This window comes from Ischnura elegans, chromosome 8 (genome assembly GCF_921293095.1).
Source record: "Ischnura elegans chromosome 8, ioIscEleg1.1, whole genome shotgun sequence".
Lineage (NCBI taxonomy): Eukaryota > Metazoa > Arthropoda > Insecta > Odonata > Coenagrionidae > Ischnura > Ischnura elegans.
In genome coordinates, this window is record NC_060253.1 from 1,833,672 (window position 1) to 1,853,510 (window position 19,839).

Genomic DNA, 19,839 nt, shown 5'->3' on the forward strand with positions numbered 1-19,839 from the left:
GTAGGGATGGAAACGAAATAGGAGAATTTGGATTAGGAATTCGAAACGACAGGGGCGAGAAAGTAGCAGAATTTTGAAAGAGAAACAAATTATTCATCACAAACACGTGGTTCAAACATCATAAAGGGCGAAGGTACACGTGGTCTATTGAAGGTATTGTGGTCTGAATCCGCATCTGCTGCTGGGAAGCTGCGCGAGTTTTTCACACTATTCCTAAACCTCTGTCTTACCATAATGTAGTCTATTTGATATCTGCCTACATCCCCTGGACTTTTCCTGTTGGAGAGAAGTGGCGCGTTGTACGCCAAAGTTAAGTCGATATCGTGCGGCAAAAGAGGACAAGCCATGTTTAAAATTAAGGCTTAAGATGGGAGAGTGCTAACCGAGCGAGAAGAGGTACAGAGTAGATGGAAGGAATACGTGGAGGATCTGTATGACGGAAGAAACAGGCCGGAGAGATTGAGTTTAGAGGATGAAAGTGCAGTGAAGGAGGACAATCTTGGGCCAGGGATATTAGATTCGGAAATTGAGAGAGCACTTCGTGATATGAAGGCTAGGAAAGCAGTAGGAGTTGACAATATCCCATGTGAGCTTCTGAAAAATCTAGTGAAGGATAGTAAGAAAAGGTTTTTCGACTAGTTCGCAGCATCTATGAGGAGGGGTTTTGGCCGGAAAATTTCGTGAAGACAGTTTTAATTCCGCTTCCGAAAAAGAAGAAAGCTGTGGAATGCGGAGATTATAGAACTATCAGCCTAATACAGTAAACTCTTGATTTTACGAAGCAGGATTTTACGAAGTTTTCGATTATACGAAGTGATATTGCGGTCCCGGTGAAAAGCCTATGCTAAATACATGGCGCTATTCGATTATACGAAGTTTCGATTATACGAAATTTTTTGAATTTACGAACCTCGGCTCGGTCCCTAGGAGCAAATGGCATTCGTTTATACGAACTACGGCGAAAAATTTGTCAACAAAACTAGTTACGCCGGCGTAAGTAGCTAAAAAATCAGCGCTTCCAACTGTGGTCCATCAAAAGTGCGAAATCGTAAATGATAATGCAACTTTGGAGAGAAATGGGTCGCCAAAAATCTCACTGTGGGAATTAAGGGGGAGTAGGAGTTCAGTTAAAATATCGCGGCTGACATTATGCCCCTATATACGTGCCTGTTCGTAAACATAGAATCGACAATAATTCGTAGTTTAACATGTCAGGAAGGTCGCGCGGAGTATTTCGTACACCCCTAATTAACCCTTTGCACTGCTGTGAACATACTTCGAAGACTACTTGACTACTTTTCGCCGAAGCACTTCGAAGGGTCCCTAATCCGGGACCCTTTCCTCGACGAGCTCACCCTCGCTGGTCCCTGAAACTGGGCTATTTTTTAATGCATTACCTGACGCAACCCTGGGTTTCAAAGGGCAAAGGTGCCATGGGGGGAAAAAGAGTAAAGTGCGTGTTACTGTGGGGCTGTGCGTCAACCAAACGGGCACGGACAAAATAAGCCCGTTGTCATTGGGAAATTTGAAAGGCCACGGTGCTTAAAACATGTAAAATTGGAAGCCCTCCCCGTTTTTTACCATGCAAATAAAAACAGCTGGATGACCCGAGAAATTTTCCAGCAAACGGTTATACGTCTACAGAGAAAAATTGCTGGAGAGAACAGCAAAATTGTTTCAATAATGGATAATGCCACCGTTCATAAATACGTGGAAGATCTAAAATTGGCTAATGTTCGAGTCCTCTTTTTACCCCCGAACTCGACTAGCAAGTCCCAGCCCTTGGACCAAGGCATTATCCAGGATTTTAAAGTCCTATACCGGAAGAAGCTTGAGCGGTATTGCTTGCGATGGATCGGTATGTATACATTCATCTATTTTGCTCATGTGCGTTTGGATATCGATTTAGATATTTTTATTCATAATTATCATTCTTTCAAATCTATTTGCTACTTTTATAAATGGGAACAGAAATTAATAACATCCCGAAATGGACGTTGATACATGCAATCCGCGCCATAATATCTTTTCGTGTATATATTGGCCTTTGTGAATGAACAACTTAAATATCTTAAGTACTGGGCTCTATTTACCGCCAATTTATATTTCAGGCTTCTCGTAATGAAGACGCACTTCCAAGTCTAACCATGAACTTTCTTCTCACGCGCTTCCCCGTTCTCCCATGCTGGGGTTCTGTCTTTCCAAAGCCGTCCCTTCCCTCTTGCCGCCTTTGGCTGATCTTGCTGACACCCACCTTACGCATCCCAAACCCCTCCTTCCCCAGCATTTCCCATTCACTCCCTCCCTAAGGAGACTGAGCTTGTGTGCGTCGCAAAAAAATACGGCCCCCAAAAGTAGACTGAGGCAGAGCTGAAGGCCATTTCCCCACCCTTCTTTGTCCTGCCCCCTTCACCAGTCCTTGTGCTGACCACACTTCTTCCCTCAGGCAATCCCCATCCCACTCTTATTCACCCCACCCACTGGGAACGTTCCCCGATTGTGGAGAAGGGCATGGTTCATCTTTACCTGCAATGGGGGAAAGTTATTAACCAGAGAGAGGCGGAAGAAGTATCTTCCACTATCGGGAAAATGGTGCCGCGCTTATAATTGTCTCTCTTCTTCTCAGCTGACTTTTCAATTGAAATTAATTTCTTTGCTCTTTCCACACTATATTTATTTACGATTATGGCGCGACTATTTTTTAGTGCTAAAACTAAGAAAATCTTTTCTCTATGTCAATGATCCTTTGCCTAACTTTCAATACGGTGGAGAAAGGAACACGAAAACTAAATGAGGTGACGGTACAGGTTTTTGCGTGTCATTTTTTGGGAATTCACGCTAGCGAACCAATACTTAACCACGTTGAGAAATGATAAAACGTCTCTTGTAGGAAAACAATCAATGTGGATAATAACGTTTCTATCTATATTTCTCCGATAGTGTAAGATGTTTCTCCTGTCGTTTTCCGGTTGGAACCTTGCTCCTGTCGGCATAAAAGGAGAGAAACATACTATATGAACAGGTCACCTCACACCCGGTATGAAGAATACAGTCCTGATGAAGAATTAAGTCTTTTATGGCAACGTCTGCGAAGATGATGGAACACAGTAGTCGGACGGAGAACTCAAACAGAATTTACTTCAAATATTCGCCAGAAGATAATCACATCCTACGTTATTTATGATCGTAATTGAATCTCAGTGAAAATAGAGCACATTCTGCTGAAAATACGAAGTAACTCGAAATATTAACTTACGAAGGTTATTTTGGAAACGGGCTAAGACCCTTGTTTTTCTTTTTTTTCTCGTCACTGAGCGATAGAGGGCGACGTAAATGGCGGTTAGGCCGGCTGCCGCTAAAATTCCGTGGGTGTCAGAAACAAATCTTTTGCATACTTGATAGTAGCTATTGGCTCCTAACCACAAATTTATTACTGTTAATTCTTATAATAAACATTGCAATTCATTATTTGATTACGTTTTCTAAACTGGTTGGGAATTTCTTTAGCGATCGTTGATGTTGAAGTATGAACAAGAAATGGGAATTTTATGGTGGTATAATTATTTAACGATTTTTCACATCATAAATCGATAGCAAAAAGCCTTTTCTATGAATTATACCGAGAATAACCACCGAAAACATTTAAATAAGACCACTAAAGACAAAAAATGGCGGAAGAAACAAAAGCGAACATTTTTTCGTGACTTATGAAAAAGGTTTGAATTTACGAAACTCGATTTTACGAAGTGACAATTTTCCGGTCCCACTGACTTCGTAAAATCAAGAGTTTACTGTATCGCATGCCGCGAAGGTGGTACTGAGGATATTGAACAGACGAATGGAGGCAAGGGCAAACGAGTATTTGGGCGAAGATCAATTTAGTTTCAGAAAAGGGAAATCAACTCCTGATGCAATAGCAGTAATGAGGTCCCTCGTCGAGAGGAACCTAGAATATGACCAAGACGTATATGCCTGTTTCGTGGACTTTGAGAAAGCATTTGATAGGGTGAACTGGGTTAAGCTGATGGATATTTTCAAGAGAATAGGTGTAGATTGGAGGGATAGACGACTGATTCGTAATCTTTATACGGCCCAGACTGCGCAAGTGAGGGTAGCGGGCGAGGAATCTGGGTGGGCAAGCATTGGGCGAGATGTAAGGCAAGGCTGTCCTCTATCGCCGCTGCTTTTTAACGTATACGCTGAGGAGATTGTAAGAGAAGCGTGGGACGAGTTGGGAGCTGGAGTGAAAGTGGGAGGAATGACGTTGAAATCGGTAAGGTTCGCGGATGATCAGGCGCTGATTAGCCAGTCAGCGAGGGGATTACAGGCTCTAGTGGATGCGTTATACGAGCGGTGCGAGGAGTATGGGATGAGGATTAATCACAAGAAGACTAAGGTAATGCGGTTTTGTAAAGTATCGCGAGCGAGGAATGTGAGACTCAAGATCAAAGTAGGTGGGGAAAAACTTGAACAGGTAGAGCAGTTTAACTATTTGGGCAGCACATTAGAGGAAAACGGACACAGTAGCAAAGACATCAGGAAGCGAATTGCACTAGCAAAGGAGGCGTTCATGAACAGGAAGGAGCTTCTTAGAGGATCGTTATGTAAGAGTTTAAAGAAAAGGTTAGTGAAGAGTTTGATTTGGAGTGTAGCTCCCTATGGTGCCGAAACATGGACACTGAGGAAAGAAGATGAGAGAAGATTGGAATCATTCGAGATGTGGGTATGGAGAAGAATGGAGAGGGTGAAATGGACGGAGAGGATAAGGAACGACCAAGTGCTGGATATGGTGGGTGAGGAGAGGCAGGTTTTGGATGAGATACGGAGGAGACAGAAGGTATGGATGGAGGGAGTACTCGGCGGGGAGGGGATGTTGAAAAAGGTGTTAGAGGGTAGAATGTTAGGGAAACGAGGGAGGGGAAGGAAAAGAATAGGTTTTTTGGATAGATTGAAGGGGAGTAGGCCTTATAGTGAATTGAAGAAGGCGGTAATGGAAGGAAAGGAAGGCTCCCAGATCACTTCTTTGGTACTCCATGCAAACCTACCTTAATCGGTAGAATACTTTAATAATAATGTTAGCGGACTTGTAGACTTGAGCTGCTACTAGGTTGGTAGGTCGTGCCGCAAGCTCTATAACCAGAATCCACATCGCTTACCGGATTTATTAATACCGTTGTCTTACTCAGCTTCCCAATTAATACTGAAGGTACTTTTGAAGTTAACTTTCCTCTCTACCATAACATATAGCCACCATATACATGTGAGATGGGAGAGGTGGAATAAATTCTACCAGCATTATATGTGCAGTTTCTGCGTCAGATTTTGTTTTGTTGGTCTGCGGAGTATCTTCTAGATCTGTATTTGTAGCATCTCCGGAGTCACCATAAATATTATCAATTTGTTCATTACCATGTATTACAATGATGCCCGCTATAAGATGGATGAAAATATTGAGTTATCAGTGCCAGCAATAAAATAAGTTTCGAACAAGGGTGCAATACCACTTCACCAATGCTTTCTCCATGAAAAAAATATGCTTTCTCTTCTTTGCTTTTTACTTACATATTTTATTTTTTCATCTGTCAATGCAATAGGCATGGCGGTACTCTGTAAAGAAAATTTTTAAATCCCTTTTCAAATGCAATTCCCGACAGAAGTCTTTCATGTGAAAACTAACGATGCATATCTATCGCAAAAATCAATTTTATAATTCTTTTTACTATTTTACTTTTATAAAATGCTACAGAAAAATTAATTAATAAATATCGATGCACGACGGACTCAATCATTTTGGCTATTTTCAGGCCGTATATCGTTGGTGGACGTTGTTGCCAATGTTAGAATGGGCGTGAATGTTCACATAATCTATGTACGCATAAAAAGTTAACTGTTAAAATTGTTAGAAAGTTATTTTTATAAGTGAGTGTGTTACTTTGTTCTTCTGGAGATTCTAGAGACGATTACTTATTCTACCAAAGCTTTCAGTTCGAGACGTGAGTAAAAAAAATATAGCGTTAAAAAAGATGCTTTTTGCGGCGTATTTACTGCAAATTTTGCCTTCGCAGGTAAATCGACGAAATTGTGTACGAGAAGGTGGACATGTTTTATTAATAATAAGAGCGTATAAATAAAATTCTAGAGTAAGGAAGGGCTGCCAGAGGTGGCAGACCAAGTGGCAACATCAATGGACACACGAACATCAAGTCAGTCTTCCGCCGCCCACGATCTAAGGTCCTGTGATGTGAACGTGCGGTTCAAGATACGCCCATAATAGCTACCCTGTTTTAGCACTCGCGTGATTTGAACTTATATTGTCTCTGAGGAAGTGTCCAGTGCAAGCATATATTCCAATGACTTCTATCCCAGATTAAAAAATTCTTCGGGCAGTTCCAATGCAAGGGAAATATAAGATTATTGCGATAAAAGAAATAAGCATTTGTCATAGCGATTTTATTCCAATTTAACCAGAAGTCCTTCATTCGATACCCGTAAAAATGTAACATTATTTGAAACTGATGCCCATTCTTTCGGTTTGTAAGGCTAAGTTGATAATGATGGAATTGCGAGCGAAATTGTAGTAAAAACCAAGGGTCTAAGGATTGACGAGAGACGAATAAGACAGTGGGTAGATGAGTATCAAATTATCGCATTTTTATGCAGCAAAATATCAAAATATGCGGTGTTGCGTAGATTGAGATGACGGAATCCTTTCCTCATTCGTGCATCCTGTTGCCTCATTCAAAAATTATGGATCCCTGAATCAATGATATAGTGTGCAATATGATGTGCGATTCTGTTTAAGTTTAAAATAATGAAAGACACTAAACTAGTCCTATAATATTTTATCTATCTTTAAGTATCCAAAAAGCGACACTCATTCCACTGAAAAATTAGACCATTACCTTGTATGTAGGAACCACGAATTCGATAATGCTGCTATATCTTATGCATTATAACTTACCTATCTAAGTTTCCGTCTCAATTGTTCAAATAGTCAAAAAAGACGTCAGATGTAGAAAAATCTATTTTAGAGACCGTAGAGTGCAAGAGTGGGTTGAAAGAGACCGATTTCCTAAATATTTTCCTGGCAATTGACAAGCACCGTAGAATTAGCATAAGTTTTTTTATGAGTTAAGCAAACCTATTGCAATGCATCATGCATAGTACAAGTTGTCCATGAGTTCTTGACTTGCACGTTAGAAAAAACTTCAATTACAGAAAATTGAAAATTTCGGTAATAGAACACACGGATGTAAATATGCACGCTGGTACACGATGCGTAACCTATGACGTGACACGAACTATCAAGAATTATATTAGTTACATAGTTTTAGGCATTTAAACTAATGAATTTCTTAAAAATAAACATTCGAGACTCACAAATCTAAAGCTAATCTTTTATTTTAAGCAGAATTAATATAATTTATCTTATTTTTCGTATAAAATTATGGCAAGGGAGATTGCACCGAAGAGAGGAAAATTTTACCCTCGAAATGTACTGATGTATCAGGGTACAATACAGTACTGAAGCGGATATAAACTGACCAGGGTCATTTTTAGCAATCCTCCCCGCTGTGAATAAACCTGCATTACCGATAGTAAATGTACGAAGTACATCTCCACGCATGTTATGTGGGAAATGCGTCTTAGCTGTATTCATATGTCTTTTTGTAATAACATCGGAACAAAAGATTCACGGAAAAAATCATCATGGTATGGCAGTATTTTGGCAAAAAGATCATGCATTGTTAAATATTATGTGGCGTTCTGCGCGTCTACCGTGAATCAATTCCTGTCCCAGAGCGTGTTGTTGAACTAGATTAAAATTCGGCTCCGAAGCGCGTATCACACGTACAAAAGCAACCCTCACGCAGCAAGAGCAATACCATAACATTCTACTCGGCGGCTGGGCGGCTGCCGGCGAACTGGACTCCGTGCAAGCGTTGTCCCCCTCCATTTCCCCTTCTCCCGCACGCTGAGACTCGCTCAGTGGTTGAGGGCGATTTGAACGGGAGAATGTTGCTGCCGATGAGAATGCAAAAATAGCGTGCAGAGGTTCGAATAGATTGACTTAGTGTCGCTATTATAAGGAGTATATTAAAATGGCATGGATTAATATGAAGATAAAGGATTATCGTTTAAAAAGACTGTAAAACATTTTGGGTTCCGTCATCTTACACGCCGTAGCAGGCAGCCAATTTAGCCGAATTTAGTGTTTTTCCGAGGTCAATATTGCAGCGTGAAAAACGAGAAATGAAAAATTACGACGATCTTTTCAAATATCGATGTTTCTTCTTTGTAAGTAAGCATTCAAATGTTATGTGCATAGAATAACAGAGGCCTCAGACGAATCTGCCCAGACGTCTGCAGCGTAGTTTTTGGTCAAGGTATCCGGGAGCCTTAACATAGACTTATTAAAAGACTTACATTTTGGTGGTCTGGAAGAGCCGTAACTATTATTACGCACAGTTGTCGCACTTGTCATCGCACTCGTCGATCGACAACCCTTAGCAATGTGGTTTTTCTTCCCACACTTATGGCAAGTAACGCCATACAATTTACACTGATTCATTACATGCCCAATTTGCCCACAACAGAAACACTTCACACCACCATCCCTGGACACTGAGTTTGACCTGGTCGATGTAGGGTTGTTGATCCTTTGCATTGCTCTCCATGATGCAATGTGCTGTACTCGGCCACCGTTGTCGACTCCTTGGACAGCCAAGGCTGCTGCGTTCTTCTCTGCTGCCACCACTGAGCTGGCAATCTTTACAGCCTGCTCGAAACTCAAGCTGGCCTCTGCAAGTAATCGCTGTTTCGTCGACTCATTCCTGATGCCACTTACTAGGCGATCCCTTAAATAGTCATTTAAGGAAGACCCGAACTGGTAATATATTGACAGCTTTTTGAGGTTTGCGATGTAATCAGCTACCGTCTCCCCCTCATTTTGATTTCTCTTGCTGAATTTGTAGCGCTCAGCTATAGATGAAGGTGCCGGGTAAAGATGGTCCTCTACCAGCTTTACTAACTCGCTATACGTCTCTGACGATGGTTTGTTCGGCGTACACAAATCACGAATCAAATTAAATGTTTTAACTCCCACAACGGTTAAGAGAGTACTCACTTTCTTACTCGCATTTATCTCGTTACATTCCACGAACAATTCAAATCGTTCGACATACGTAGTCCACATGTCTATCGTAATATCAAACTCGCCAACCGAGCCTATTACTCCAGCCATTTCAGAATTACTGGATCACACAGAATTACTTCCTTTATCCTAGCCGTTATCGATCTGTTACATAACGCTAGTTTCCACACAGTTTATCCTCGTCGCCATTTGTGGTGTATCGGGCTCAATGACTCAAGACAACGTGGTTAAGAGTTCAGCGAGCTGACTGGCTCGCCGGCAGGTAGGGTGGCAACTGGTGGCAACTGGCTTCGAGCTCACAACTGCCTTGAGAAGCCGGGGTAGGCGGCGTGCCGGTCGAGCCAACCGAGTCTCATTTATTTCCAAGCACCAATTTCAAATACAACAAGTAGCTCCTCTTTGGATGGAATGGGCTGCCTTGGGAAGTTGCAAAAATGTGCGATTTAATGCATCAGATAGCTCAACTGGGCTTGTAGTAGTTTTCCCTTGATTATTCTGGCAGAGACATCGCTTCGGTGTGCAATATTACGCGAATGCAACATGGGCGAAACAAAAATCCAATTGACCTTGGAATCGGATGGAAAAGGAGAGATTGAATGAACATCAGCAGCATTAAACGCATTAAAGCGGCTTTGGTTTAAACTAGTGATGGGTCGATTCCAAAATTTTAACGATTCCGATCCCGATTCCAATTCTGACATTTCGATTCTGATTCTACCGATACTGATTCCATCGATTCTGATGCCAAGGGCTCCATGAAAAATATCACTTAATTCCAGGCGACAAGATAACCACTTAAAAAATTATTACTCTGTGAAAGAATCTGTTGACAAAAGCATCTTTCATATCATCACTATGTAATTAAAATATAATACCTAAATTTTAAAACAGAACATACTGAAAAGTGGTGTTACCTCACAGGTATTACTTTAGAATATTGGCTCTCATGTTTAATTAAAATAAAAGGATATCCTTTAATATCTATTTTTTTATTGAAAATATCTTATTTCACAAATTTAGCCTCCTTTTACAGACTTTAAATTTTTGCTCACAAAGCAAAGCATCTTCACTTTGTCAGGATAAAGCCTGTTGCGTTTTACATCACATATTTTTACTGCCCAACTAAAAAGTCTTTCACTGAACACAGTGGATGGCGGTATGGCAAGAAACATTTTTGCTAATACTTTCTGCCTTGGGTACGATATACAAGTCTTCCAGTATTTCCCAGGGAAGGAATTTGGTGGTGCATTCCTCTCTGATAAATAAGCTTCCACTTCAGCTTCAACAGTGTTTGCTATGGTACTTTTCCAAATGCATCACTCTATCTTGGCCATATACCTGTCACAGGCTCCCTAACTAGTCTGAATTTTCTCCTTCGGAAGATAATATATTAACTTTCCTATAGGGATGTCTGAGTAGCACTTTTTGATCTTGAGTCGAGTTAAAAATTACTTGGGAATAACGAGTCAAGTATGATAATTTCTGAACCGGGCAATACAGCAATGCATACTACAATATATTCTACTCCAATTTTCTATGATGAATGTCTAGCCTAATGTAAGAAGAAAAATATAATGAGGATCATTGATGGTTATTGTCAGAAGTAGGAGATGAATGAAAATTAATTTGTCTTCAATAGTTCCATAGGCACAGTTGAAATTAATTAACCCCAAGTAATATCTTGACCATTTAAGTCATATATGTATTCAAACTACAAGGGAGAGCCATGAGTATAGCAATTTTCACAGCTATAATAAAGATTATATACAACGTATATGAGTCATGTAATATTTGGTCCTTTCAAATTCTCAAGCAGAAAAACCAATTACAGTGGAACTTGTTTAGTACGTTTCTGAAGGGACCACAAAAAATGAACGTACTAACCAGGAAAACGTGCTAACGAGGAAAGTAAATAATAGCAGTCGGGGTAATTGCAATCTGTGGAAAAGTTGTCATAATTACAATTACTATCGGTAGTTCTCGTAGGATCGCCTTCCTGAACTCTTTTCACCTTTAAAATCACGAAAATGAGCGCTACATTGAAAAACAATACCATGTGAATAAAAATCACAATGTTTCATAGGTTTCTGGAAGACAATCACGTGAAAACGGCGTCTATCTCCCGTGATTTATCCTATATATTTTTATAGAAAGAGGAAAGTAAAGCTAAGTCATTTCTTCTTTCTCACAGCATACTCGGAGAATATAACAACAACCCTGATTATGTCCACTGGTTGTTTTTAAACATCATAAAAATGGGACAAAATTGTATTAACCATAAATTACGGAGACTACCGTACACATTCGCGTCTGGAATAAAACCATATCGTTTGTTATATCGATCGATATATCGATTAATAACACGCAAGATTATTAGATTACGACGTAATTACAAGAAGATTTTGTATTATACAGTTGAAATTTACTTTAGAAATTTGTATAATGTCGTCTGCTTACGTGCCGAGATAACGTATTTTTAAGCTAAGCTTCGCGTGGAGATCCAGAGCATCGTCTGCTCCCGCAGCAGTAGTCAAATACGCTAGACCTAATCTAGACCATTTAAAAGGAGGCAGTATAATACTAATTGTAGAATGTTATCTCATTTATTTCTACTGTTCCTTGGAAGGAGAAGCAATGCAATGCTTCCATAGCTTTGACGTCGAGTTTATGGAGTACGTGCAGTACTGCTTTAGATAAATTGGGAATTGGATAAGACTCGACATTTCTTCATCATGATAACTCGTGCAATAGCAACAATTGCCCACTCGCGAAATTTGTGCGCAGTGGGCACTCCAGAGGCAACAGAAGGTGAGGAGCTCGGGGTGGGGAAAATTGGGGCTTCTCATTGGAGGCAGTTTTCCATAGTCAGACATTCCTGATAAATGGCCGCATTTTATTATTCATCACGTCATGAGAATTAAGAAATGCATTTGGATAAATCACGGTCGAAGAAAGAGATGTGGAGCGAATGCAAGAATGTCAATAGCTAATAATAATAAGTTATATCATGAATTCGGAGGTTTACGACCCTTAAGAAGATACTAGAGAACGAATTGCGGGTTGCGTCACGGCAAGCAATTGAGCGTACTAACCAGGAAAGCGCAATTTTTTCGAACGTACTAACCAAATACTTTTACCTGTATTTTGTTTGGATTGTACCGGGACCGAGAGAAATCGCCGTACTAAGGAGGAAAACGTACTAACGAGGAACGTACTAACCAAGTTCCACTGTATTCTACGAGTTCCAACTATTCAGGTTTTCACGTCTCCATGTTACAGTATTACTGTCTGCAGAAAATCGCCTTTTGCTACACACTTGTATGATGTGGTAAGTACTTTCCAACCAAAATTGCAAGATTTCGGAAACTTGGAATTTCTATTAAAAATTATATCAACGTTTTAATGGATCTTGAATCTTCATGGAATTCAAGTTCTTCAAGAATTCGATTCATTTTTCTCTCTCTTAAGCAAGCCGACTTAATCTCTTCACTTTTCTTCAATACCCGAGCCATATTTCTTATGTTCTGTAGGTTCTGAAAAATATCCAATCCTTAGTAATTTCACTCGAGTAATGCGCTAAATGATCTAGTCGATCCTTGCATAATCCTTTTTAACATCCTCAGTTTAATGTGTTTGGTCAATGAAGACGATTATTCGTGCTTTAAATGACGAGTTTCAAGACTAAAGTTTAAAAAAAAACTTGAGAAATCGGCCTCAAGAGTTCCGCGGCGTGTAGCTCAGCCTTAATGCGCGATTGAAAATCGCTCTTATTTCTCTCGTCGCAAACGTTTTTTTCCAAGATTTCTATTTAGTACTCTTTAAAAATCTCTACTTTATATAGTGGTTCAAATTTTCCGAGTTATGTTTTTCGTAAACTAAAGATAATGTCTACTTTTTGTCAAATTTCATGTGAAAAACGGGTCGGCCATTTTGCAATGTAAAACTAGACAGATGAGAGCCAAAATCTTCAAAAGCCATTGAAAGTATAGGCAAAGCACCAGGTCAAAGGAATATTGCATTTTTTATTATTTTTTATTTCGCAATATCACACATCCCAAATTTCACAGATCTCTACTCATCGCATACTGACATGTGATTCAGTGGCAGATGCTTCAGTAGTGTTGAGGTGGATTTTGTACTACCTTACAATAGTTTCACACCACAGTGCACACACATAACATACACTGAGTTCTCCCAATCCAAATAAAAATATTTCCACGCTATGGAAGACATTTTTATTAGTACAGTAGGCTCTCGTTAATACGAAACAACATTATTACGAAGTCCTCGTTATTGCTATCAAAGACAACTGCAAATTCAAATTCGTTTTCAAATTCAAAGTTGATCCCGAAGAAAATGCCTATCCATTCTATAGTTAAAGAAACGTTACTACAAAATTACAAACCTCAGTCCCGGTACCGGCGGAAACAAAATGAACTTTATTAAGGAGTTCCACAAAAAGCAATGACATATAGGTGGATATACAAAACGCTACACTCTCATCATTGATCAACGTTTAAGTTCTCTTCTTGTACTGAGCCCAAGAGCATCAATTATGGTTCTTCCTTCAGTACAAGATACTTCAATTGCATGCAACATCATATAATAAGCTTCATTCCTGAGGAATTATGGTGACCCACTCTTTAATGCTCGTAAATTGAAAGCACAGTTAGTCCTCTTTCTTTAAAAATTAGATTTACGAACTCTCAGAGATACAAACATTAAAAAAATTCAAACGTGCGCAAAATTTCAAATTAGGCACCTTTGGAGTTTGCCGATGCCACACGACGTGGCATAGAAGAACTCGCACTTTGGGCATAATCTGAACAAAGAATCGTTTAATCCAGTGTGAAGTCAGGAACTGTTCAGCGTTCCGCCCATTTTTTCTTCCTGCTGAAAGCGATTTTTTTCGGCTCCGCCTACGTTGCAAGCCAGATCAGTTTGTCACAATCGTGAGTTAACACACGATTGTGATGCAGTGTTGCATTCTGCAGGATAACTACTCTACTCGATGCAGGCAAAACTTTAACAGAACGAGATGACCACTCGGCATGGGGTTGGGCAGCAGAGGCATGTGAAAGAGGCATGTGGAGGGGAAGAGACCACCTCTGTCTTTCAACGAACACGGCCACGAACGAGGGAGCCAGGGGACCAACACGTCCCACCTTGCAACTGTGTGACGTCATAGGCTTCAAGGCGCAATGGGGCGAGCCACACGATACAGCACACTCTTGTGATGCAGTGTTGCATTCTGCAGGATAACTACTCTACTCAATGCAGGCAAAACTTTAACAGAACGAGATGACCACTCGGCATGGGGTTGGGCAGCAGAGGCATGTGAAAGAGGCATGTGGAGGGGAAGAGACCACCTCTGTCTTTCAACGAACACGGCCACGAACGAGGGAGCCAGGGGACCAACACGTCCCACCTTGCAACTGTGTGACGTCATAGGCTTCAAGGCGCAGTGGGGCGAGCCACACGAGCACACAGCACACTCCCGATTCTTCGGCCGCGCTTTATCCAGGTTGACGATTATCCATGCATAATTTCCACTCTCGCTCAATTTTTTCCGTGATCTTTTTAAAAAAAATCGAATGCAAATTCATCTAAATTACTCAATTAATGCTAGGATACAACGGGCTTATTATTTCCGTTAGAATCCTCTTCGTAAAACAGAAGCAATCACAAAAATTAGTTATTAATTAAATTAAATTGGAAATTAAATTAATTTAAATTAAATTAGCAATTACAGTGCAACCTCGATATAACGACACCCCACGGTGCACTAATAAACACTCACTATAGCGAATTGTCGCTTTACCGGAGATGGAACAAATAATAGCCAATATACCTGTTGCGAACAGATATACAAGAACAGGAGTGGTGCGGCGACAGATAAACATCTATCCGATAAACGTAAGCATAAATCCAGACGAAAGGTGATGTTTTTTTGCATCACTAAATTTCCTTACTCAAACAACGACCAACTATTCAAACAATTTATAAGCGCCGCACTGAATAAAAATCATGCAAAGCATTGTTTCGTTAATCATTATGCCAATGCACAACCGACGAAGCCATTTTTCTATGCACTTAATTAGTGCATTTACGTGATCATTCTATTATTTTGGTATTTTCCTCTGAAAATTCAAAAATTAACTGATAAAACAATATCGCAGTTATTTAATGCCTCAAATGTTTCCATTGGTGTATGTTTATTGTTTCTTTACGTTAAGCAACAGTGAAGTGAAATAACGCATTACATTTGTTTCTACAGGCAAAAACGGTGGAAGGTTGTATAACATTCCCGCCTTGGAAGACTTTCTATCAGATAGTGTAATATCTTCATCATCTACGGTAAAAACTTTGCTAAGCTTGAAAAATTATGTGATTACAATTGCCGTTGTTGAAAAAAAGTTTTTTTTTAGTGTTACGCTCGCGACGTATTTGAAATAACACACCGAGTTTACCACGGCACTGCAAACGAGAGTTGATTGCTCTATGAGTTCTTCCAGCGGCCACCAGGGGATGCTCGGCTACCCACGTGTCAGAAGAAAGCGCCAGTACGACTCCGACCAATGACCCGAATAGTTCACCCTTGTAAATCCACAACGGAGAATAAATACGTCCGTCCGGACAATTCACGCTGAGTGTCATTGCTTCGTACATCCTACATCATCGCTAAGGCGCACTTCATACTTTTAGAGGCATCATTGCAAGAAATACCTCATACTGCAAGGGTTTTGCCGGGGAATTGGATGTAAAAAAGTTCAGTTTCGTCTATGTTATATGACGCGGGGAATACTTCTAAAGATACTTATTATCGGAGTTCTTTCTTCCACGACTTCGGGTTTACACCGCAGGCATCACCAGGGGAGTTGTGAGGGGAGATAACGCTTTGGTGCTTTGCATTAGTATAATAAACCTTCCGCACTCTTAAAATCCTCGATTCGCAATCTATCCCTGAAATACTCCGCTTTAGGCTTAGGCGTAGCCCTTTTCTCAGAAGTTCCCGCAGATTTGAGTGGGCAAAACCACCCGAACAAAGCTCCTTATAACTCTTCATCGTCTGCATTCCTTGGGCGCTTTTGTTTTTTTAATTGTGCAGAGCGAATAAGAAGATAAATTAATTTCGACACTCTCATATTACTCCTTTATTTTTATTTTCTCGCTTAGACGTATTTGGTGTTTTTTTGGCTATGGTGACTGCCATCAAATGCTTTCTATTCACGCAACTCACGGACGTGCGGGTATGCTGCTGACTGCTTTCTGCCGCCCGAGGAACAAAAGAAGATCAAGCTTACGCAAATGCTAATGCCACAATATTTTCACCAAAATTAACTACTTATTTATCGAACGACAGTTTACCACATAAATTTGAGACTGAGCACACCATTAACTTCATTTCCAACAGATCGCTAGCAATTAGAGAGGTTAAGGAGTCATGATGAAAGTGTTCCGGCGGTGAAACCCTCGCTATGGTGAGAGCCAACACCAAAAGGGTCTCGTAAAAACGAATTTTTTAACATGTTTATTATAGGGTCAATTGACGGTGCATCGGCTATCTCTTGTAATAGCGGGGTTCTCGCTATAGCCAGTACTCGCTTTAACGAGGTTCCACTGTAGTTGCATTCACAGGAGCAGCGTGTTCCTGTTTTCCAAGCCTCGCAGTGCGCAACCGCAGTCCCTGATCACGGATACACGTCGCGCAGCAGTTGTAACCCGGGCAACTTGTGCGAGACGTGACTACGTGGCGTGATGCCTGACAGTGTATTTTCCGACGTCGAGCAGTGGTTTTGAAGCATTCGTGCAAACCACTTTTCTGTATCCATGATCACACAACCACGGATGCGTGGTTTTTTAAACCAGGCCTTACATGGAGCATTAATAATATGATTACAACCATGTTATCGCTGTTAAAAAGATCGCGAACTGGCAAAGAAAGCTCTCAATGAGTCCGGGAAGCACTCTTAAATAATATAATAACTGCATGAATAATAATATATCATTTGTTTTATGTAAATTATAAACATTATAAGACATGTCAGAGAAAGTTTGGATAATCCGTGTTTTTCCGATTATTCGTGCAGTCTCTCCCATTCATTAATTAGCCCATTTGGATGATCGGGAGTGTTTTGTATACGTTTGCAGTTTGAGTTTCCAGTCAGTCTCGTCTCGTGTGAGTGTGCCTATGCGTTAACACTTGTTTCTTTGAAAAATGTCATGTTTGGACAGTTATGAGTATTGGTATAGCCGTGTATCTATATATAGCCTTTCTAGTCCAAGTATAGACTAGAAACCTTGTGTCAATCAAATTGAGCATAAGAAACTTCAATACTGTCAGAAATGCATTGTATTTGGGCTCATTCTTTTTTGAATCTCATGCATGTAATCCAATTTCAGAAAGCTATTGCTAGACATATTTGTGTCCAATAGGAGACTCACATACCATTTTCCACAAGAAATGGGGTGAATTTGAAGCAGGTGGGCTGGAAAAGGTCAGTCGGTGACACAGGGGAGGAACGAGTTACGTGTCCATTGTTCCCATGTAACTTGGTATTTTCCTTCAAAGCAAATGATTTACAGTCCGTTTGCTATTGGAGGAGAAAGGAAAATGTCATTGGCATGGCCCGAGGGCTGATAGAGGGCGCTAGGAAGGATGTTAACGATTTTGTGAAATCTGCAACAAAGTTAATTTCGTCATGGTTATTATCCTACAGGGCTGAACCTCCCCCTCTGCTTGTTCAATCTCCTAGGAAGTTTCACGCTATGTGCCGGTCATAATTTGCCTTTAAATTTCCCAAGGCTAAAAGTCTATTACATAGAGAGCAGCCAGAGCTTTTGAACAAAATGGATCATGAGTAGGACAAGCATTGCAGTGCACTGGTGCATTCGAAGAGAGAAGCGGAACTATTTTCCACTCTAATAGGGCATTGCATTTACTGAAGCAATTATTTTTAATTTTGGATCCAGCTTTGAAGTTTTCCGTGACTTTGGATCCAATTTATCCGATGAGGGGCAATTTCTGTGGATATTTGGATCCGATGCATCCAGTCCAACCATCCCTAGTTTCAATTCATACTCCCGATACTAAAGACATTTGGTCATCAACTACCCTAAATGTCATCGATCTTGTGCCTATGGATTCCCCAAAGAAGAGCAAGAGATAAGAACTTGAGGCACAGACGTAATGAAGTAGACCATCTAGAGATATGAGGGAAGTAGCCTGGCAAAAGGAAGTAGGATGGAGGGTACAAACACCAATCTCAGGATTGCAATACATACTATAAATTATGGCATGTAACTGACTCCTTCATCTAATTCTATCATTTTTTTTTTGAGTAAATCAAGAAATACCCTTAGGCATGCTTCCAATAACAGGAATAATAGATGGTATGACAAGAGGAAAAAAGGCAAACGTTTTAACTCACTTTTGTGCAACATTGTCAGCAGTAATCGGCTGAGCCCTTGAGCCTCTCCATGGGCAAGTGACTCCCGTTCCAGGCAAACGCTTAAAGTCAAACTGACAGCATATCCTTGGGTCTGGACCACATGTGTGTGGCACATCATATGAGTAAAATGGCATCATGTGGGTGAGTATGTCTGTATGACCACTGGAATCTGTACAAATGAAAAAATAACAATTATTCAATACATCATATCTTAGATAATTGCTTAAACTTAGGTCATTTCAAAATTGGCAACAATTTTAATTTTAGTAATCTCTTTGGTAATAAAGAAAATATTATACAAAACACTGCATGAAACAAGTATTTTGTATGCAGTCACACACATGGGTGCACATATACACTAAGGATGAGATTCATCACGAAAAAATATGTATTGTCTTCACCAGCATTCAAACCCATTACTCCCAATTTCAAGTCAGGTATGGTAACCAGTTACATAAACTACCAAGCCATCTTCTTCCAAGGCATTTGAATTCCAAATTTCAGAGTTTTCCTTATTTGGTGTTTGGAACTTGACAGTGAAAGGCAGAGAACCAGTTTATGATTGATGATGATAATCGCAGGTCCTCATTTCATTAATTATGTATGTTATTGCAAGATTATTATTATTATTATCATCACCATTTGCCATGTATCTATTATTAGAGCAAATAAAGAAAAAAAATCAGTTCCTAAGATAGTACATTTATTGTTCAAACAACTAAACCACCAATTGAGGAATGAATGATCACCACAGGTATTGACTCTGGTGTGTAGGCCTGATGCACGAGCAGTCATTTACATTCTCGGGTCCAGCTACTCCTTCATTTTTTCACAAGAAATAATAGAGGTTCATAGAGAACTGAAAAATACTTAAATGATGCTTATTTGAAAGAGAAGCTAATATTCACGACATCACTTCCACAAATTGTGATAGGAAAGTGGTGGGTGCAGGCAATTGTTTATCTCGAAAATTGCAGTGAATCAGTGCTTATGACTATGACGACAAATACATTCAGAAATACACAGAAGATCATAGTTTAAAAAAGGGAGAGAGACAAAAACCATAAATTATTTTGCATATAACAATAATTTTTCAGTATAGTATAAATATCTCAGTGCAAGATGAAGCTAGTACACTTGGAGAAGCATCTGCTGCAATGAACTCAGCTCATTCTCTTATTTAAAATGATAATAGATGTCTCGTTATTAATGATTAATCTATTAATATTCTAA

The 19,839-nt window shown here is 40.0% G+C and overlaps 1 protein-coding gene across 1 annotated transcript in view; it reads right to left on the minus strand.

The window, feature by feature from the left end:
- The window catches only part of LOC124163701 (alpha-mannosidase 2), a 200,727-nt gene that overhangs the window by 117,690 nt on the left and 63,198 nt on the right, over positions 1 to 19,839 (minus strand). Inside the window, exon 9 of the mRNA XM_046540768.1 lies at positions 18,586 to 18,775. Within this exon, the coding sequence (XP_046396724.1) occupies positions 18,586 to 18,775 (190 nt within the window). The remainder of the gene's footprint in view (positions 1 to 18,585; positions 18,776 to 19,839) is intronic.